Genomic DNA, 22,355 nt, shown 5'->3' on the forward strand with positions numbered 1-22,355 from the left:
GTCTTTGTTTCACACTCAGATCAGTGGGTTCCCTCCATCACTGGGCAGGATGGATTGGGCAGCGACAGGCAACAACCAGGAGTGTGTTCTCAAGCCAAGGCTGGCAGCCTTTGAAGTCTGGCAATTCGGATTGTAACATCTTCCAAGATAGAGATTAAACATGCTGGTTGAAGCTTTGAAGCAGCTGCTCAAGCTCCTCAGGACCTGCCTTCTCCTTCCTTGTCCATATGCAGCCTAAGTGGGTTCTCCCCACAGAGCTGGGGGGAGCTGGGCTCCCCTGTGCTGCTGGTCCCCCAACGCGGAGGCAAGGGAGGGAACAAGAAGGCTGGAGACACCAGGATGAGGGGAGAGAAAAGCCTAATAAACAGCTTTATGCCTCCTAAGCCATCAAAAACTGCATCTGGATTTTTAATCCCTGTTGCTTCTTAGCTTTAAAAGCAATGGCCACGCCTTCCATGCTGCTTTCTTGAGCTGAAGAGTTGTTTTCCATGAATTACAAGTACTGTTTTGAAATATATTTGGCTCATCTAACATGCTGTGAGCAAATGGCCACGGGAGAACCGAGCCAACCTGGAGTGGGCGTCTGTTTGAAACCAGAGCTAGAAGAATTTCTGGCCTCTTCAAAACTGGTAATTGCCACCTGATAGGGAGTTTAACTATCCTCAATGTTTCTGAGCAGCTTAGTTACAGACTACTTGGTCTTAAGCAATTAGAGCTGTTGCTGTTTCATACTCTTAATAGAGCTTGTTGTCAGGCATGATTCCAATCATCTCAGTGTTCAGCTCCTGTCTCCGATAGCATTTGCCACACATCGCTGACAATTTTGCAGTTATCAGTATCAAGGCATCCAGAGATCACTAACACTGAGACACAATGAAGACACCCCCCCCCCCGCCTTTCCCAGGGTTATAAATGTGAATTAGCTCTGTTCACTTAACCTCACTCTTGCACACAGACTCACTAATAAGAGCAGCAGCTTGTACGAGGGTGGTAACAGCCACCCACGGGAGAGGGGAAGCTGTGTTGTACACTGGCCCATGCAGAACTCTTCTAGATACTGCAGAAATAACCCTTTAATGGGATCCATTTAGAAAAAAAAAAATTATGAAGACTTGCCTGAGAAAACCTTTGTTGCAGCTTTGGGCTTCCCCATGTCAAAATTCAGAAAGGGTTAAGCTGAGTCTTGTCCTTGCCTCACACAGCCTCAGCTGCAATCACCTTCATCAAACTCAGCTCTTCAGCTCTTACTTAGGTAATAATTCCCCCGAGATTTTTGGTCATTTGCTCATCTTCCACTTGAGACCTCATCAGAAAGGTAAGTACCCCAGCGATTGCAGCCTCTGCCTTTTGTTCTGTGCCATCCTCACTCCTGCAGCCTGTGCTAAGAGCAGCCTGTCCTGCTTAGCCAGCATTAGGCTGGGGCTCACCTTGAATGGTCTTATACCTTCCTACACAAACCAGCTTTGCTGCTCAACAGCTGACTCAAGGCTGACAGCATTTTGTTGGGTATTTTGAATTAGATTGAGGTTTACTTTACTGGCAGGACATAGTTTAAAATGCAGAGATGGAACAGCAGCTGCCTCTTGTCTGCAGCACTGAATTACTCTTAGACTGTTCCTGAAGAGATGAAGACATGAAGGCAGAGGAATCATGTGGTACATGGCAGAGGAGAGAGGCAGAGCTAATTCCTGCACAGGGTGCTGGACCAGTCTGTCCTGTAGCTGCTCCAGAGCCCAGGAGCATCTGCTCTCCATAACCAGGAGGAAAACAGTCCTCTGAGAACTGCTAAAATGGATCACACAGGTGCTCTCACATGCACCTCACTCCAAAATGCAACACCCCTCTCCCATTGCTGCTATAAACGTAACACACAGCACAGGGGTTTCAAGAACATGTTTAATGATGGCAGTTTCTACTGAAACACATGAAGTCCATTCAAACGCAACCAATTTTTTCTTAAAAAGAAGCTTTGGTCACAATGACAAATTCTTTTATAAAAAAAAAACTTCAAAGCAATTGCACAAAACCGAACACATGGTCCTGATACCTCCTGACACACAAACTGCAGCAGCAGAAACTCATCTAACAAGGAAAAATCTTTAACAAAAACCACAGCCTACCACCCTGCAGAGATTATACCATGTACATGGAATTAGAGGGAACAGTTATAAACAAAGTGTTTGAGTTAATTAGTGTCTATGTGTTCAAGCTTCATTAGTGCCTGTAAACTCCTACACGTAAATTTGGCCTTAAGATAAACACTAGGGGATTACAAAGTCAGTGTGCTAAACAAGTTTTTGCAGTCATCTCTGCAACTTCCAGGGAACAGAAGGGGAGAAAATGCAAATACAAAGCTATCTGTGTACTTAGTTCTGCAGGTAAGCATGGCACACTGACTTCTGGCTTCTCAAGTGTAATCTCTGGTGACAGGGCTGTGCCTGGAGCAAAGCAGCTGCAATTCTGTGCAGGGTTTTCCCTCCACATGCACAAAGGAAAAGCCTCTGACTCACACACTCTGTTTGCCTCAACCAGGAGTCGGCGTATTCTGTAAGCAGTAAGTGAGCTACAGGCAGACAGCTGTAATAACATTTCTGTTTTCATTTTCTGTAACAAAAAATATGCCTTTAAAAATGCTCTTGAACAAAGCAAGTTTGACTATGCAACACAAACTAGCAGCAGAGACTAAGACATGTTACAGTCACAATCAGATTAAATCTGCAGTGTGAGATACACAGAACATAAAGGTCAAAAACTCATGTAGTGGTTAATGGCTATTTCTTCTCTGATGAACTCCTTCCAACTACCTGAACCAAACAGTTCAAATTATTAAAACTATGTTTTAAACTGATTTCTACTATTAAAAAAATATTCATATATATATATCCTATTAGATGAGTCACATCAAGTGCTCTTAAAATCTTAACTAAATATAGCTATAGAATATTTAACCAGACACTTTAAATCACATACAGCAAGTTCTGTAGAGGTAAACATTGCCTCACATTTGCAACAGCAACTGAGTATCAGAAAGAGCATTCCAATTATTTTCATGACCATGAGCAACTGGTCAGGTTGACCCTTTATTTCCACCAAGCAGCTGCTGTCTTCCTATAAGCACTTTTTAGCTTATGGCACACAGTTTGGGACTTCCCCGAGGAGCCAGGAAATCCCAGCTGCCACTGAGCACCTCCATCTTCAACATCTTAAATACCTGGTCCCTGTCCACCACTGAGATTTGGCCATGTTGTGAAAACAGTGGGATTTTTTTTTTTTTTTTAGTTTTTTTTACCTACAAGCAAGGGGAGCAGAAGGCCTTTGCCAGCCTAACTCAACAAGTGACCTGAAGGTGCTGGAAAAACTGATATCAAGAACTGACTTGCCCTCAGAAGGGAGAAGTGCCCTTCATGCATCTTTTCTTCTCATCTCTCTCCTACATAACTTGGTCTTGCCTTTCTTTTGTGCAAAGAGATGGTTTCACTCCCTGTCCCCCACTCGGAGAGTGCCTGATGCTCAGTTTAATGAGCGTGGCAGGACAGTGGCCATGAATATGTTGCCATGGTGCCTGCACAGACAGGGCAGCCACCTCACCCTGTCCCCTCCTTCCACAAACACCAACAGAAGCTTTTAACCTCCCTTTCTCCTCTCAGCATCGCCACTTCTCTGACTTCAAAAGGGCTTGGTCTGCCCAAGAAGTTCAATTCCCAGCCTTCAAAGTCTTGCAGCCCTGAAGAAACTCAGTATTTCCTTCTGAAGCATCCAGCCTAGAGTCTGAAACCTGCTTTACCGAGGTGGGGAGAGAGCTCCAGACCTTACCTCAACCTGCAGCACCGTTCCACTCTCTGCTCTGGTTCCTACCAGCAAGAACAACCTGCCCAGCCCATCCTCACCTCGCAGCTGACATGTCAAATATTGCTTGGTAACAGTGGCACAGAATGACTCAAACTATTCCATGAATGAAAATAACAGAGCATTTTATATTGCCTTGATGACTAATATTAACACAACAGTCTGCTTTGGGATTTTTCCATGCAGGCTGAGCTGGCTGTCTGCAAAGCCTTTGCTGAGTCACAGCTAGGGAAAGCAAGCTGTGGTATGGCAGCTGCTGGGATGAATGCACAAGGCTGCTGGAAAGGAAAAAAATTCCCCTTCACCTCCTTTTACTGACTGAAGGGCCAAGGGGAACCACACAGAACTGGCGCAGGTCATGACATCATGACAAAGCAGTTTGGTTTTCTCAACAAACCTCAAATCTCAACAGGGCTTTAAAAAAAAAGATAAAAATCCCAAAAGTGGCAGCCTCCTGCAAGGCTGGTGCTTGGCCAGAAACTGCAGTCTCCTTGAGGGATTGCAAGGCTGGGAGAGGGTCAAGCAAACAGTGGGACAATCCTAAAACAATTGGAAAATATGTGTTCCCCAAGAAAAGCAAGGTTCCAGCCAGCTTAAAAACCCAAAATAGAAGGTGTTAAGGAGGGCAGTAAACAGTAAGGTCTGAACTTCATCTGTGGTTACTCTAAAGGAAAACCACAAAGTAGAGAAACTAACCCAGTTAGGTTTGCCCTTTCTACCGCTGGCCCTGCTGCCTGGATGCCTGTGGTCTCCCAAACCCGACCTTTCCAGATGCAGCAATCTAATTCCCACAGTTGTCATCCCACAGCTCTGACCTCTGCAGCACAAAGCACAGCAGGGAGCAACGGGTAAAAATGTGTCCTTGGGTTAAATGAGCTTTGTCAAGCAGGTAGTAAGGGAAAATTTCCAGTTTGACAGAGAATAAGATCACTTACATGAAGCTTCCATGAAAAATAAGACATGGTCTCTCTGCAATCCAATCATTCCACATGAGGACTTACTTTGCTTAGAAAAAGGTAATATAGATGAATTGTAGACAAGTTACAGTCAGCACAGAACAGTACAAAACACTGGTTTTACTCCCAGTGGAAGGGCAGAAAATTACAAAAATATATCTTCTTTAATCCAAGATTGTTGTAGTTTAGAGCATGTCTGATTCTTCCTATTTCCCTGTGGTCTCACTTACTGAAGTTGGTCTGATCAGAGCTCCTTGGGACAATGAGAGTGTCATAGTGAAAACTTAGTGCAATTGTTGTTAAAAAAAAAAAAAAAATCAGTAGCAAGTCAAGAAAATTTCCTACATGAGTCAATGTCCCAACCCCTTCCCACCCAAAACCCTACACCAAACATAGTGTGGCATTTCAGCATGGCTTACATTTTTACCATCTTAAAGTCCTAAGTCACCTCTGTAAGGCCCAAAAATACTTCCTGATTTTTTTTTAAACACATGATCTGTTTAACAATGACCAAAGTTTAACAGTGACTGAGGTGTTGAATTAGGATTTCAGAAAATAAGTCCTTGGGGCAGCTCAGTTTAATTTTCCTTGTCTTCCTCCTTCTGCAAAACTTATTTAGACCGTAAGGAGCTGCACCTTGTCATGCTTTGGTGACACTACAGCCCTCCTAAAGCAAGAGAGCCGAGTTTGCAAAGAGGAACTTTGGCCATTCCAACGCAGGAGTCGGGACACCAGGGAACCAAATGGTGCTGTTTTAGTCAGAAGATCCACAGCCTGCTGTACAAACAGCACCTCGAGGAGGTGAGGCTTGGTTTGGTTGTAATGCTGCAGAGATGAAAGCCTCCCTTTCACAGTTATGGGTTCAGCAGGTCCCTCGACAGCAGAATGACATCTTGCAGGGCACCGACGCTCCACGGAGCTGCTTTACCTGGAAAGCAGAAGAATTAGTACAGCTGGAGATTTGCAATTAAAGAGCTCACAGGCAGAGATGAGAACCCACATGTGAAGTGGAAAAAAAAATCCCAATGGCCACAGAGGAAAAGGCAGCATCATTCACTGGGATTGCCACCGGTCCCCTCCAGCAGCTCACGTATCTGGTGGCACCGATGGGATGTTAGTGCCATGCCAGGAGAAGAGACACCAAGGGAAGACAAAAGCAGAATTAGATGAGACAAAGCCCAGACGCTGGAAGATCCTGTGGCCAGTCACTGTGCAGAGCAGAGAAGGGAATGTGCACAGGGAGGCACATGGAACCCATTCTGGACCTCACAGCTTTTTCACCCCTTACCCATCAACACACATGGACCATCCTCCTTGCTATGGATGCTCCTCCTGACACCCTACTGCCTTAACTGCTTCAGGGTTAAAAAACAATCTTAATAGGAACTTACTACACTCCAGGAAAGAGGTGAGAGCCCTCCGGTAGGACTGCAGAGCAGCAGAACAGGGTGTGCTCTGCAACAGCTGTTACAGCAGCATCAGGGACCAACTGGCCTTCAAAACCCAGCAAAAATTGCTTTTTGACTATCTCTTTTTCTCCCCTGCTGTGAAACCTCTGGGAAATCCTTAACAGCAGCACCAAAGCTTTGGCAATTTGTTGTATTTATAGTGAGCTGCTGCCTGTGTTGGTGATTTGCACTCCCTTCAGATGAGGATAAATGATACCCCTCCATTTACACACAACTTGTCACTGCTGCCTGCTGGGGAAAAAAAATAAGCTGCTATAAACCCCAGTACAATTCACCTGGCATCATCCAGAATTGCCTGCAGCTTTCACTGGAAAAAAAATCCATTAGACCTGCTCCCTTGAGAGTGAACACCTCGCAGTAACAAACGGAACAATTCCATGCTCCATTCAGAGCTGCACAGGCAGTCAGGATCTGGAAAGGATGTAGTCCTAGAGAAGACACCAACAGTGTAACCCGTATTTTACAGACTCCCAAGGCTCAAGTACATCAAAGGCTGAACCCTGCAACTGTGCTGAAGATGTCTCTATCCAATTCAATGCTATCAGTGCCTGAAAAAGGGATGAATCCAGAATCCAGCCCTTACATGTGGTGCATCTTTCCCCTAAAACATCCTGCACTCTCTCAAAAGCCCTTTAGACCCACGATGGTTGAATAAATATTCCTGTCCTCTTCCCTCAGCTTGCCACTGCTCCTTACACATAAATCTTTCTCCTTTCAAGAGCACTTTGGAAGATGCATTCCTAAACTGCTTCTGCGTTCTGCTGCTGCTGCTGTTAGAGGGAAAAATGACAATCCACAGGGAAAACAAACTGAGGAATTTTACTCAGCCAACAGGAAGGACAGAGGCTTCAATCTGCCCCAAGAAAAACTTTCTATCAGTATTTATTTAGGAGCCTGACATCAGGACTAGCATTTAAATTCCAAGCTCCTTCCCCAGCTCTGGGCTGTCACATGGCACATATCGCCCTGGACAGTTGTGAAATTCCCCCAGCTGGGCTCAGCAAGCGAAGCAAAAGCAGAACTTGCTGCCTCCAACAGCTGCAAGTCAGCAGGGAGAGGAGTCACTGCTGATATCCCAGATTACTGAAGCGCTTTCAAAGCCTTTCATGTACAAGGTGCCACAGAATTTATTCAGAACTTGTTTTTGGTTTCCTATTGAAGCTGACAAGAAATCCCCCAATGAGCTACACTAGAGTTAATAAGCTTAACAAGCTAACAATTTTATTTACCTTTTCAGAAACTGGTTCTCTTTGCAGCTGTTTTAATCTCTTTTCTCTTATTACACAAAACAAGCAGAGTGTTCTGTGGTGGGGGATGGACACCAGTTTGTTGGGGACATTTGCCTGTAACCTATTTTACTTCACTGCTCTCTACTCGAGTATCACTCAGTGCCAAATGATGAATCAAAGGCTTAGCTCCATCACGGAGATCACAGAACCCGTGCAAATTCCCCTTGCCTTCTTGAAAGAAAGTTCTGAAGGAGCAAAGAGGAGAGGGAAATCTTCAAATCAAGATCTATTTATGGGATGAGAAAGAGCACATTTGGAGGATGGGATTTAGCTTTCCACTAACTCATTTTTGAAGATGTGCAGCAAATCCCATCATAAAACTTGAAAAAACATCTGACATCTGGGAAATTATGACCAATACAGTTCATATGGTTCAGGAATCAACTGGACAAGGATGCTTTTCGGCCTCCAGCACAGATTGAATTGGTTATCACGAAACAAACACTCTTTCCATTGCTCAGTTTGCTTTCTTTGTGTAGCTCTATAATAATTTCAGAACAATTCCTGAACTTTTTATCCAAATGCCTCTCTCAATACTAGAGCAAATACGTACAGAAACATACATATTAAACCAGTGGTTTCCATGAAGCTTTTTAAGGAGGTGTCAATGTCCAAGTGATCTGGCACCTTTACTCTGCGACAATCTTTGATTTATACTTTCCCCCTCTTGGCACACAGAAATTGTGCCTGCAGCATTAGAGAGGCCATTGACAGAGCTGCTTCCCTGCTGCTGGAATGAGGTTGCAAAGAGGGGATCTGATCCAGCACACATTCGACAGAGGCAGCAGTGGGTGGCTTTTATATGCACAGAAAGGGCTGTGTTTGGGTAAGATTTTGAAGTGGTCTCATTAGTCTGCCTTACTGGAGGAAGGTGGTTATTTCTTGTTGCTCCACTGCCCAAAGGAATCTGGGGGAGGGGGGGGGGGGGGAGGAGGATCTACCGGGAGCTAAAACCTTAAAGCCTCCTGAAAAAAAAAAAAAGGAAAAAATAGCAACAACCTTCACCCAACAGTCCAATTTACACTGTCTGCTGTTCTTTGATGCCTCATGTAAGACTGGAAACAAATCTGCACAAGGACAAAGCACTAAAGGAAAGAAAATTAACTGCACAAGAACAATTGGAGAGGTAAATGTGGCTTCTCCCCTGTTGCTGCTCCACACCAACTGCCTTTTAATTAGAGAGCTATTTGCATTACACAGGGAGAGACCACAGAATCTCAATTACTCCCCCAAACACAGATGCAAGTGAAAGCACAGGTCTTTCAGCAATGGGAGGGGATCTCAAACAAACCAGCCCAGAGCCTCCCACACCATGAATGCCAGTTTGGGGGTAGGGGAGGACTGGGGCAGGCACCCCAACAGAAGACCTGTTAAAAGTTTGTTCCCTGACTCACTGTGGGCAAGTCTGAGCTGCCCTTTCTGCAGCTCTATCCCTCTCCTCCTATCTGAACACAAGCACCTACAAAGAACCTCCTGATTAGTTTAATGGGATTGTCAATGGTCAAACTCAGCAACAAACTCAAAAACAAATTTGCAAAGAAGTCTCTTTACTGGAGACAGGATTTGTGAACTGTTTGGGATATACTCTCCAAGCTGCACAAAAAAACAGAGAGCTTGACACCTTTTACAGCAAATGTATCCCCAAAGAAGCTTTCCCAAAATCAGCAGTGCTAAGGGGCTGCCTGTAAGATGATCTCCCCCTCTAAAGTGAGTAGCTCTGTTTGAGCTAAATAAAAGTATGCCTGAAACAGCAAGGACTGCAGAAAATGTGGAATTTAATAGCTGTTGCACTGTGGCAGAAAGGAGGAATTCCCACAGCTGAAAAGAGGACTGGGTGGCCAAGAACAGGGAGCCAGGATGAGCCGATACCTTCGGTGATAGCGGTGGAGTGCCTGCTCCAGGGAAGCAATGTCAGATAACACGAACACACCTCTCAAGAGACAAATGGTTTCCAGAAAGCTCTCTTTGTTCATCCAGTATTTTACTATTAGACATCTTGTCCTGAAGCACTGCCATGATTGAGATTCTTCTGTTCTCACTCTTTGGGAAAAAACCCCTCTGATCCCATTTCCAAAAGTTCACAGAGAAAGTAGGAGTTAAAAGGAAAAGGGTGGTAGATGTTGGCTATCTGAGCAGGTCATGGTGACTCAGATCTCTGCACTCTGGGTTTAACAAAGCTCGATCCCAAAGTACAAACTGCACAAGCTGAAATTATTAGAGCAAACACAGGGCAGCTACAGGGAACAGCAAAAGTCAGGTAAGGACTGATAGGAGTCTTCCAAATCAAGAACTAGTTGTTTACACATAAAGGCTTGACTCACACCCTTCATTGTTTCATGGCTCCCAACTATTTCCTGATTTTCACAGAGAACTAATGCAGTGATTTTGGAAACAACCAATGGAGCATACAGTGGTGCGTGGTTCAGATGTTGGCACGCATGTGCTCAGAGCAGATGTGGTGTTCCCCCTTTTCCAAAGCCAGGAGATGGGCAGTGTGAGTAAAGTCTGTAAAATCTCCAGTTAGAAGTTCTCAAGATCTGCATTTTTATAATTAGGAGAGCTTACTTCAGCCAAAGTAGGACAGATTTTAGAGTAGGCCTTGCTTGGATGAGAACACAACTCGAATAGTGTGGATGGCTTGATGCAAATAAAAATAAGAGATGCAGATACCCTGATGCCATAAATCAACAAGCAGCATCTCTGTGTGCTGAATTGTTGCCATAAATCTTCAGGCCAAGAATAGGCACCCGAAGTTTTGGGTTGTCACACCACTTCCATCTCAAAAAGACAAACATATTTAAGGAAAGTTCGTTGCTAAGGGATAAGTGCTAACAGCATCAGTGAGGGCCCACAGTCCTCTCTGTGTCACAGACCAACACGGGAGCACGCTGGTAAAAATCTCGTGCCGATTCATTCTCCTTTCTCTCCCAGGCTCATAGCAACGGCAGTGCCTGGGAAAGCAGCCCTGGATCCACGACCCTTGATCCACAGCCCTCCATCCACTGCGAGCACACAGAACAACTGCCAGCAGCTGCCCGAGAGGGGAAGTTCAGTCCGTCAAACCCTGTCAGCTATTTGGGACACGTGTATCCCGTTGTGCTGCTCTGCAGGGGAAAGAGGAGGGCAGACAGCCCGGGGGCAGTGACAGGGTTATTGCAGGAGCAGGGGAGGACAGAGCTGTGTGTGCTGGGAACAGGCCAAGGGGCTGCAAAGGAAAGGGATAATGCTTGGGGCAAAGAGGGAGACTGTGACTGCCGCATCCCTGCCAAGTTAGCACAGCAGAGAAATAAAGGAGCTGTCTCGATTAACAAGAGCTCAGTGAGCAAGTCTAACTGGATGGATGGCAGCAGTACCTGTATTTCACATCAAACACTGTTGAATCTTCATCCTCGTCGTCTTCTTCGTTCAGAGGAGCCATTTCTACCCGCTCGGCCGGGGTGGTGATTATGTCGTACTTCCTGGTCTTCTTAATCCTCTTGCCAGACCTGAAACACAGAGGTGGGAAAGATTGTCTTTATACAGTATTCCTTGGAGAGGCTGGAGCTGTTCCCACCAGCTCTGACTGATTCAGACCCTCCCAAGAGGAACACTGCAGAACCAGCCTCCATCCCCTCCTGCTGCCTTTCCAAGGCCACCGTTTGTGCCTGTCTGTGGAGCAGTTTCTCGTCAGCTGCAATCCAGATCAACGTCAGTCTTTCCACTGCTGACAAACCCGAGATGCTCTGGCACACAGGGCAGGCACATGAACGCTGCAGCCACCACATCCTCCTGCTGCCACACTCAATAAGTGAGACATGGGCTTAATCAGCTGAAGCAGCCACTGGTTTAGTGAACATGTTCAGATGAGAAAGCACAGGTTAAGCCCTGCTGAGCCACGGGAATGTTCTAGGCAGGATTAGGAGCAAGGAGGTGATGATGTCTGGGTACAAATAGCCTGCTCTCTTTCCCAACCAGGCCAAGCTCAGGATTCCCACAGCAACAACCTTGAGTCTCATCTGAGCAGTTTCAGGCTCCATGCTGTGTAGGTGCTATGAAAAATAATCAGCCATCATTCAAAGCTAACAGTACCTACCACCCCTCCTCCCACAGACACCAGCCTCACCTTCCTTTGGAAATGGAGATGCTCACACACCTGCACATCCCACGGTTTTGGGAGATCTATTTTCTAACACTTTCAATTAACAAACACTTGGTGTGTGGCTTTTCAACTTATTCTCTGCCTCTAGCTTGAACTGCATGGGTCCTTTTTTTTAATTTCACCTACTGCTTTCATGCAGACTAGGAAGGTCACACTGCTCATGCATGAATGCATTTTTGTGATTACACATTCAAGAAGGTGTTGTGTACCCAGCCAGCCTTCGGGGAGAAAAGTGGGTGGTTTTGGTTAACAAAATGCAGAATTTTCCCCTTCGCCTTTTATAAAATAAAACTCGCACCTGCCAAGCATGAGAAGGGAGCTAGTGCAGGCACAAGCAAGCAGCCCTAATTTCTGGTAATCACAGCTAGTGCTCTGAGCAGTCAGCACGTCACGAGTGTACTCTCACCAACAAGAAGCCTTGCCCTGGCATGTCATGCGAGCTGTGCTGGATTCAAAAGCACAAATTTTGCCTCAAGATGTCTTTAAAAGAGTTACACAGCCACAGGAACTGGGGTGTGAGCATTGCAGAGACATTGGGACTCCAGCCCTGAGTGTGCATCTCTACCACAATGGTCCCTTCCAAGCTTAAAGTTAAGGAAATTTAAATCAGTGATGAGCTCTGATGTGGAAATCTCAGTACCTCTGCCAAGCACTGCTTTTGGGCAGTAGTCCAAGGCTGAACAAACAGGTCCCAAACTTGGGAAGCAGTTTGCATTTCCTCCCTGTTCTGAAGGCTGAGGTTGCATCAGGAGTGAGGAGAAAGTCACCTCCTGGTCTAATCTTTAGAGCGATCTGTGCTGCTGTGTCACGCAGAGCACAGGGTGGTTTGTTCTGTTGAAACAAGCAATTTTATATCCAGGGCAGCAGGACTCTTAACCCAAACACTTGAAAATCCTTTTGAAACCACTTCTCTGTTACTCTGCTTCCCTGCTAAAACCTAGCAGCAAAGTGATCCAGGGAGGTCTCCTCTTGCAAGTAATGCATTGTTTTTACAAGAAATATTTACTCATGCTGGGAAGCCTAAATATAGACCAAGACTAACCTGTCAGAATTAACCAAGCACAGCTTTACCACTTTGCACTCCCATACAGGCTACAAGGGGTTTCCATAGATTCCTCTTAAGATCCTACCCAAGTATCAGGCCCACTTTACTGAGACCCATCCTCCCTCATTTCCTCCATTACAAAACATAACTTATTCCACAGACTTCATCTTAAAACAGTTAATAAAGGAGTGGTTGAAGAAATTACTGAAGAACAGATATTTTTAGAAAGGGGAAACTAGAATCCTTTTGCCTTCAGCCATTCATTAATCAGTCTATTTGGGCTACACTTTCAAGAGGACCTGGAGAAAAACTCACTGTACAGTGACCTATTAATCCCCACAACCTCACTTAATGATGGTGCTCATCCAGGATAGGGAGAAAGCTCATTTTGCTGCTGGTTTTTGGCTAAGCTGCTACAACCAGTTTGCCATTGATAAGGCAAAAAGGTCTTTCCTTGCCACCTCTTTCTCAATCCATTCCACCCCAGATTATCTAGCTAATTTGTCATTAATCTGCTTTCCAGCTGTCCGTTTTCTCATTTGCTCATTTGAACAACTCCCCCAGGCTTCATAAACACCAGAAGAATTACCCGAGCTAACTTTGCAGGAAAGCCTTGGGAGTTTCCCCACATGCACACATAATAAGGCTGCCTGTCAGGAAACTGTTTCACATTAAAACTCCTGAACCTCAGTGGGATCCCTGTAACCATCAGCAACAACAGCACAAAAATTAAAAACCATTTTACTCAGCAGGTGGGACCAGGCAACAGAGTCAGCGGAGCAGCACAGGGCAGGAACTACAGAATACAAATGTTTCATGAACTTTGGAGACCTCCTGGACAGGATCAGGACGCACGAGACCTCATGGGCAAACAGACCATCTCCTTTCCAGACACATTCATTCTGTGGGGGTTTTTAAAAGCAAACAAGAAGCATGCTGGAAGCTGTGGTCAGAGTGTGGCCCTAGCACAATGACAATGCACTCCTCAAGTGGTTCAGCCAGGGTAGAAGTGGTTCTGGGTAGTTTAGCAGAGAAAACCATCTTCTACTTAACAAAATCCTGTTGCTCCTAGTGATTCAGCCACCCCCTGTAATTAGGAGGGAGTCCTACAGCTCTTGCCCAGAATTCTGAGGAAAGAAAACCCAAATTAAGTGGAAACAGGGATATTAACCTTTGACTGCAGACCCAGTGCTGAGGCACCACACACCACAGCAGGGTCTGCCTGGTCCATCCGAAATGAGACGTGCATCCCTCTCCAGACTGCAGGGAAACACAACACACAGAGACAGAACGCTGACTTTGTGTCTGTACTTTGACCGGGGGCTATTTTGATCAAGCACCAGTCACATGCAGCACTTCATCCTCCTCTCTGAAGCATCATGTGGTGGGGTAAGTGCTCGAATCAACTCACTGGTTCATTGTATTATTTACGCCTCTAATCTATTTTAGTCCACAACCCTGACATTCAAGGATTATTCTTTTCCTGACCCAGAGAGAGAGGTCTCTGCATTTCTTACCTCCTGCTAAGAGGTGTAGAAGGAGGGGACCATCCCCTGGAAAAAAAAACCAAACCTCAAAAAACCCCTTATCCCCTCTAAGTAGGGTGCTTACTGGAAGTCTGATTAATCCAGTCCCTCCTAGAACTAAAGCAATGTTATACCTGGAATGGAATTAGGACCAGTTTATTTCCTGTTAATGGACTCACTTAACAGTTAAAAAAAAAAAAATTATGAACTATAAACCTCAGGAAACTCCAGGCTTCCTACCAGCTGATGAATTAGATCAGCAATATCTCATTACTGTTGATCTCTCTGGGCATCTCTGCTCTCTGGATGGTGCTGAATACAGCAAAGTTGAAGCACTTAGCCAAGTCCTCACGTGCTTTCTGGAGATGGGGCATGTAGTGACAGGACAAGGAGGAATGGCTTCCAACTAAAGGACAGCAGGTTTGAATTAGGTATTAGGAAGATATTCTCTACTGTGAGGGTGGTAGTGAGGCCCTCGCACAGGTTGCCAAGAAAATCTGTGGCTGTGCCATCCCTGGAAGCGTTCCAGGCCAGGTGGGACAGGGCTTGGAGCAATCTGGTCTAGTGGAAGGTGTCCCCACCCATGCAGGGGGGTTGAAATGAGGAGATCTTTGAGGCCCCTTCCAGCCCCAACTGTGATTCCACGATTCCACAGTCAATGGTGCTGCCTGCCCATGGCTTTCAACATAGGTCACAAATATGTTTTGGGGTTGGATGTTTGGTTGATTGTGTTGGGTTTTTTTTTCCCTCTCCATTTAATGTAATTTAATCTGAGTTCTTCTTTCCTGTTGCTGGCAGAAGTCTTGTCTTTGCTGGAGTACTCTAACTGGTTATAACACAATTAATTTTAAATCAGTAAAACTCTCTGGGGTTAAGCCTTGGATGGCCCGAAGCAATTGTCCAGCTCACAGAACAAAGGGTCTTGTATCCTATGATCATATGCTTGAACCTCTCTCCTCAATCTCAGTCATTTATACCAGTTTTGCTATTACTGGAAAACTAAGCTAAAAATGGTATTTGAGGAAGAAATCAAAATTGAACAAGTGGAAAAATAACAAAGCAAGGAGATGCAAAATAAGCAGGTAGCTTCTCTCTAAAAATCTAGATATACAGCAGCTTTTCCACCCTGGATTCTGTTTGTTCAAGGGCAGGTCAAGACATGAAGCACACACTTATAGAGCAGACTTTTCTGCAACTAAAGCTTTGGGTTGCTCTCAGCTGGCCCACTGGAACAAAAGCAACTTATCAGGTTTCCCTAGAAGGCACATGGTCTACCAGCACAGTTGGCCACATCTGAAAAATTGTGTTTCCTGTGAGCTGATCCCAAGAGTTGCATTGCAATGGAATGAACCGAGCTGCACCAGGAGAGAGAAACAGGGCAGAACACTGAGGTAAAAAGGCAAAATCCAAAACACAGATCAAAGAGTGAGTTCAGCCACACACAATCTGTTGCAAGACACTGGGCTTCTTAGTAATGCAAACTACCCAACTATTTGATTGAGAATAACATGGAATTTGGTTTGTTGTGGAAATGGTTTTGGGTTGGGGGCATGCAGAGCCCGCGGGTACAGGAAAGAAAGCAAACCCAGAACCAAGCCTGCAAAAAAGAATAAATAAATAAATACTATAGCAAATTAGACCTTGCCACATGCAGACAAATAGCCAAGTCTTGGCTGGCCTTCATAGACCCCAGCAGCCACAAAGAGAAAGGAAATTCAGACCACTTTGGGTGATACCACATTCTGAACTAGAGAACCATCAGATGAATTCAAAATATAACATTTCGAAAAGGAATGAAGAGGAATTTCTGAGTGTTGCCTTAAGAACTGAGCTGAAAACTGGAGAAATGTATCTATTCCTGCTCAAACAAAAAAGGAAAATAATATGAACAGAAAAATATGTAAAAATGAGATGTATATGAAAAATGTATAAAATATTAATCCAATGCCTGTGATGAGTATCTGGCCACTCATTGGTTTATTTCATCTTTACAACCCATACATAAAAGGATAATTTACTTCCAGCAACCCAGAACAATTTCAAAGTGAAAGTTTAATCAAAGATCGGATTTCAGCAAAATCTCTTTAATAGGAATCCATGACTCTTCAGAAAAAAAAATAGCAATGTTTTTGACTAAGTGTGAACAAAGCTCTTATTCTGACGGAGAAAAGCTTTACATTTACTGAGAGTAAATCCTTTATCTCTGCTGCAACAGAATCTCCACTGATCTGTGTTGTCAGCTACGAGTGTGATGCTGTACAAACATACCTGTTGGTATTCTTGTCTCGTCTGCAACTGGGATAACTGTTTACAAACAAGTGCTCTGTCAGATAAAGAAACATACTCAGAAGCCAATAGCTTAATTTTCCACTTCCCCAGCAGGTTCTACCAAAGATATACAAGACATCTCAGAGGGTTTTAACATATTTTAACGTATCTTTAATGCTGCATTAACTCTGATCAGCTGTATAATGACAACTTTGGCACGGGAGAATTAATCCATCTTTCCCAAGGTGACTTTAACCTGGACCTGTTTTTGCTGATAATGGTATAGGGAAGGCCTTTAAAGGTTATACGTTTGCCCTCTTTGGCTACAAATACTCAGCCTTACGCCAGGTCTCCTTGACACAAGATCTTGCTTTATACTCTGGAGAAACTGTGGCAAAGAAAATAAAGTCTCCAAGATGACACAGAACTAGGAGTAGAAACTTAGCTCAGAATGAAAAACCTTGGTTATAGACTTCCTAATTCTAGCTCATATAACCTCTACCATTTCTGCTGTTTGTCCGTGACAACATTGTACAGCTGCGAAGCAAATATATTGATTAAAAAAAAAAAAAATCTCTTCAATACTTTATTGGGCTCTCCCAAACCACCTCACTTTACGAGCACATTTATTTGCGTTGCCTTTGCCAGCTGCTGCACACACTTAAGTAGAATACAGTTAAATGTCAATTTCTTCATAAAGTACCAGCCCTGATCATTTGGGTTTATAGACCATACTTTGGAATACTACCATCGAGAGCGCTGCCCTTCCTTCATGGAATTAGTTCGAAGCAGGAGAAGCAGAGCATTCAGCCATGCACAAAGGAGCTGCCTGAAGACAGAACAAGGAAGAATTTGCCAACTCCACTTGTTTAACTGCTTCTGTCACCTGAGCCATGGCTTCGCCTCCTCCCGATGCCGAGCGCCAGCTGTTCCCGTCTCTTTCCGGCTGCCCCTGCCCAGCAACCGGACACTGAGCCGTGACACTTCGCCATCTGGGCCTGCATCTCCGGCTGGGCTTTGTGTGTCTCCATGGTGAAGCACCCCATGGCTCCCTGGGCACCCATCCCAGTGACCCACCACCACCACCACCAGCCCCACGCATCCCCAAATGCTCCAGCGGAGTCTCACGCGTTTCGCTCCGTGCCCACTCCAGTCCCGGCGCCCACCGCGGACGCACGCAGCGGGTGTACCCCACGCTGGAAAATCCCACTTGGAACCCAACTCCTGCCCTGATTTCCTGCAGGAGCGGAGGAGGGCGCGGGTCTGCCAGGCCGGCAGCCCCGCACGGCTCCCCAGGGGCTGCTGGGCCAGCCACACACGCTTGGGGCCGGGCTTTGAATGCATCATTAGCGGGCAGGTCACGCTATTATTATATAATATATGATTATATATGATTATATATAAGATACGTATTATATATATAAATAATAAAACAATAAAACAGGAGGAGCTTCCCCCCTCCGGCCCTCCGGCCCTCCGGCCGGTGCCCCCCATCGCGGGTGTCCCCCCTTGCCCCGCCGGGTCCCGGGTTGCCACGGGCGGTCCCCACCTGAAGACGCGGAGCAGGAGGCAGGCGATGAGCGCGGCCGTGAGCGCGCAGGCCCCGATGACGGCGGCTTTGAGCGCGGAGAGGTCGCGGAGCATCCCGGGCACGGGGCTGAGCCGGGCCCCGCTGTGGTTGCCGGGGCCCGGCGCGGCGGGCGGGCGGCTGCCGTTGCCCGCCGGCGGCTCCAGGCTACCGCGGGCGGCGGGCGCGGCGGGCAGGAGCAGCGGCAGCAGCAGCGAGGCCGCGAGCAGCGGCAGCGGGGCGGCGGCGGGGCGCATCCTGCCCGCTCCGGCTGCTCCGGCTCCGGCCGCACCGAGCCCCGGAAGGCAGCGCCGGCCGGCCCGGCCCCGCCCCCCCGAGAGGCACCGCCTCCCGCCGCCGCCGCCGGGGCCCCGCGGCCGGGCACGGCCGGGGCCGGGGCCTCCGCAGCCTCCGCCCCCGGAGCTTCTCGCGGCTCCGCCGCTGCCGTGGGCCCCGCTGCTGCTGGGGCCGGCGCTGCTCTCTCGCTCAGCACGACCAGCTCTTATTAGAGAGGATCCAAGGGGGCTGCGATGGTGGGGAAGGGTCGAGAGGGGCCATAGGAGGAGCAGCTGAGGGCACTTGGTTGTTCAGCCTGGAGAAGAGGAGAGGGAGCGCAGAGTTCACCGCGAGCTGCAGCTTCCTCGGGACGGGCAGCTCCGGGCTCTGTGACCAGCGACAGGACCCGAGGGAACGGCTGGAGCTGGGTCACGGGAGGTGTAGGATGGCTATTAGGAAAAGGTTTTTCACCCAGAGAGAGGGTGGTGAGCATCGGAACAGGCTCCCCAGAGCAGCGGTCACGGCACCGAGCCTGACAGAGCTTAAGCAGCATTTGCACAACAGTCTCAGGCATAGGGTGGGATGGTTGGGGTGTCCTGTGCAGGGCCAGGAGTTGGACTTTGATGATCGCAGTGGGTGCCCTCCATAAAGTTCTCTGTTTCTGTGATTCCGTGGCCACTTTTAATTACAACACACAACATCGGCCCAGCTGCAAAATGATCACAGGGTTCACACTGCCATCAAATAGGGCACGGACCTCCGGAGCTGCTGGGTCAGCACAGCCCAGCTGCTACATCAACAATTCCTAGATCAGATTTATGTCCTTTTGCCTTTCCACTGATGACAAGGGCTCTGCTTCCAGGGTAATGTATTTACAGATATTTCACATCTTTAAAAATGTAAGATTCATGGAAATCACAGCCCTGGTCCAGCAAACCATCCTGGGGCACTGAGCATGTGAGTGGTGCCATCAGCCATGCCAGACAGGGAGCATAAATCATAGAATTATGGGAATCACAGAACATCCTGGGCTGGAAGGGAATCACAAAGATCATCCAACTCCTGGCCCTGCAGAGGACAGCCCCCAAAATCCCACCCTGTGCCTGAGAGCGTTTTCCAAATGCTGCTTGAGCTCTGGCAGGCTCGGTGCTGTGACCACTGCCCTGTTCCAGTGGTTGGCCACCCTCCTCTAGATCCTCCACCGTCTTCATATCCCTCCTTTGAACACTCTCTAAAAGCTTTATATTCTTCTTACATTGTAGTACCCAAAACTGCACACAGTGTTCGAGGTGAGGAGTAAATGAGGGAGCAAAGTGTCTGTGCCACAATGCTGCCAAATACAACTTATTTTTGCTTTCCGTGTTCAGTATTGGCAAGAGCTTCATAGCTGCTAAATAATTGTATGTGGGGATAGGAGCACATTGGCACTGAAATGACGTGAAACAAAGAGGGGAAAGATGAAAGAGCTGATTTCTGTTCTATTAAACTCTGTACTTCAGGGCTGGCATGGCAAGGTATAATCTATAGAACGCATGACTAAGCTGTGCAGGAGATGACAGAGGTGTATTCCTGCACGCAGTGTCCCACTCGAGAGGTGGCAGTGAAATAATGCCTGGTTCATTGGCCTCTCTGGCCAATTGGGATGCTGTATCAAATGCCACCCACTTGGTAATAAAAGCGTCCTCTGTGTTTTGCAGGAAGTTCTTTGGGATGAGGAAATTTTGACGTGGACACTGTGCAGAAGGCCCCCTAGACCGTCTGAATTGGGCATTGTTCCGGCTTTATTTCATTGCTGACTTTTGTGCAGTTTCCTGGTTTCCAACATGGGGCCTCGGTTTATTTCTGTTCAGAAGAAAATAAAATAAATAAATCAGTAAAAATTCCATCTGGGCAGGAGGTCAGATTGGTGGTGCGGGCTATTTCCCAAACACTGGTGTGAGCGCTCCTTGCATGAGTTATTATTTGTAAACACTGACCCTGTTGCTGGCCCTGCCTGTTCTGAGATGTTTGCCAGCTGCTGCCTGGCCTCTGGCAGATCTCTCTGGCAGAGCAGTGCTTCCCCATAGGATGAGGGAAGACGTGTAAAGGACTTCCAAAACAAGAACCACCTCCCTCAGTTTGAGTGAATATATCGGAGGTGAAGAGCCATTAACGTGACAGTTTTGGAGAGCATAATTTTTATCAAGCGGCTTCAGGATTTCTTGGTTTGGTTTGGTTTGGTTTGGCTTTTTTGTAGGTTTATTTTTTTTCTCCTCAGATGCTTTACTGATATTTCACATGTAATTTGCCTAATTTGGGAATCATTCCTGGGTCCTGGTCTGGAATGTGGGATTTCGCAACTCTGTTCTTCAATGACATCATGTGGTTTGTTCTGAACACAGCAGTAATAAATGAGAGCAAGGGGAGTTTACCAGCCCTTCTATAATAAACATTTAATCTGAACAGTCTTTTTTTGGGGATCTGAACTAATTTGTGGGGTTTAGATTTTTCCTAGTAAGTCTTGTTTTCCATGTATATACGACAAAGGGTCCCACTTGGATAACAAGGAAGCTACATCTTGGTTTCATCTCCCCTTTAGCAGTGGCGGCTGTGAAAGCCAGTGCTCCCAAGAGCTTTGGTAGAAGAACACAACTTTGAGAAGTCAAGAGGAAATTCAGTCAGTGAAAAAGGCAGAAAGTATTTGGTTTCCCCTCTGATGAAGCTTGTGTTTCATTCCTGACACAAACACACTCCTGGAGGAGAAGGCTCTGCGGGCTGCAGGGCTGGGAGTTGGTGTAGCTTTTCTCCCTGCTGAGCTTTCTTCCCGTTTACACCTGTTTGGTGTTGGAGCTCTCAGTAGCAATTGCACTTTCTGTAGAAGAGTCTGTGCTGGCTAAATAGAAGGAGTGAGTGTGTTTCTGTATGCAATTGCTTCTGGGAATGGCAGATTTCTGTATTTATGGATGCTTGTTGCAGGAGCAACCCTGTTTGTGGGGAAGGCTCTTCATGCACTGCTTAGCAATGCATATGAAGCTTGAGCTGCCCCTTCCTTTGTGCTCTCAGATGGCCTCCAGGCAGCACCCAGATGTATTTTTAGCTCTCAGAATAGGGAAAATTTGCAAGAAATTGTGCAGAGAAGAAATAAGCAAAGGAGTTGAAGCTGGCTCAGTCATCAGATTTAGGCAGGCTGGATTTGCAGAAATAAATGTTTCTGTGAGAGAAATGAAATGTGTACAAAATGAGGCAAACTACATTCCCAAGGATTTGTTGCAGAAGTAATACACCTTCTGGAAAAGACAAGGGTCCAGCAAAGAAGGAAATAAAATGGAACTGGTAAGATATCAGTGCTCCATGAGCACACCTCTGACATCTCAAAACCAAAAAGCCAGGCTACTAGCAGAGATACAAATTCAAGGAGCAATCACCTCTCCATCAGAGGGTGTTTGAGCTTGGATGTCAGACAAGAGAGCACAGGGTAATTGCAAGATTTAATCATTCTTCCAGTGACTTGATAGATAACCTCAACCAGCAGTGCAGTAAAACTGCAATGCCTCATCTATCACGAGTGGTCCAAGGGCTGCAAAGATGTCCTATTGCTAATTAAAGACCAGTGATGTAGAGAAACAGGAGCTTCAGATATACTTGGACAAGTCTTTGCACATTCCTAGTTAGCACATTACATTAGCCTGTTACTTCTATAACCCTCTAAACCATTTATGGCTTTTTACAGACATTAAAAGCCAGTGTTACTGCTGCAAAAGGCTTGTAATTTAAGTCTATGATAAGCAGCAGATTCCTTTAAATGAGGTTGGTATAGTCATTAAGCTGGGGTGCAGAGATTATCTCTTGAGCAGGTTCTACAATATTGCTAATACACACGACATTGCAGTGCAGCAGTTAATCTAAAAAAAACAGGGAAAGGAAGGACAGCAGTAAACCACAAATCTTTGTTTAGTTTGGATAACAATAATCAAAGAACACAAAAGCCGATTATGA

The 22,355-nt window shown here is 46.2% G+C and overlaps 1 protein-coding gene across 1 annotated transcript; it reads right to left on the minus strand.

Annotated features, from left to right (window-relative positions):
• Positions 1–1,878: 1,878 nt before the first annotated feature.
• FAM174B (family with sequence similarity 174 member B) lies at positions 1,879–18,376 on the minus strand. The gene is made up of 3 exons (XM_039557764.1): positions 18,087–18,376; positions 10,914–11,045; positions 1,879–5,730 (listed from the first exon to the last, which is right to left on the minus strand). Exons 1-3 carry the CDS (start codon positions 18,359–18,361, stop codon positions 5,727–5,729), a joined length of 411 nt encoding a protein of 136 aa, XP_039413698.1. The 5' UTR covers positions 18,362–18,376; the 3' UTR covers positions 1,879–5,726.
• Positions 18,377–22,355: the final 3,979 nt, after the last annotated feature.

This window comes from Corvus cornix, chromosome 10 (assembly GCF_000738735.6).
Source record: "Corvus cornix cornix isolate S_Up_H32 chromosome 10, ASM73873v5, whole genome shotgun sequence".
Taxonomy (NCBI): Eukaryota; Metazoa; Chordata; class Aves; order Passeriformes; family Corvidae; genus Corvus; species Corvus cornix.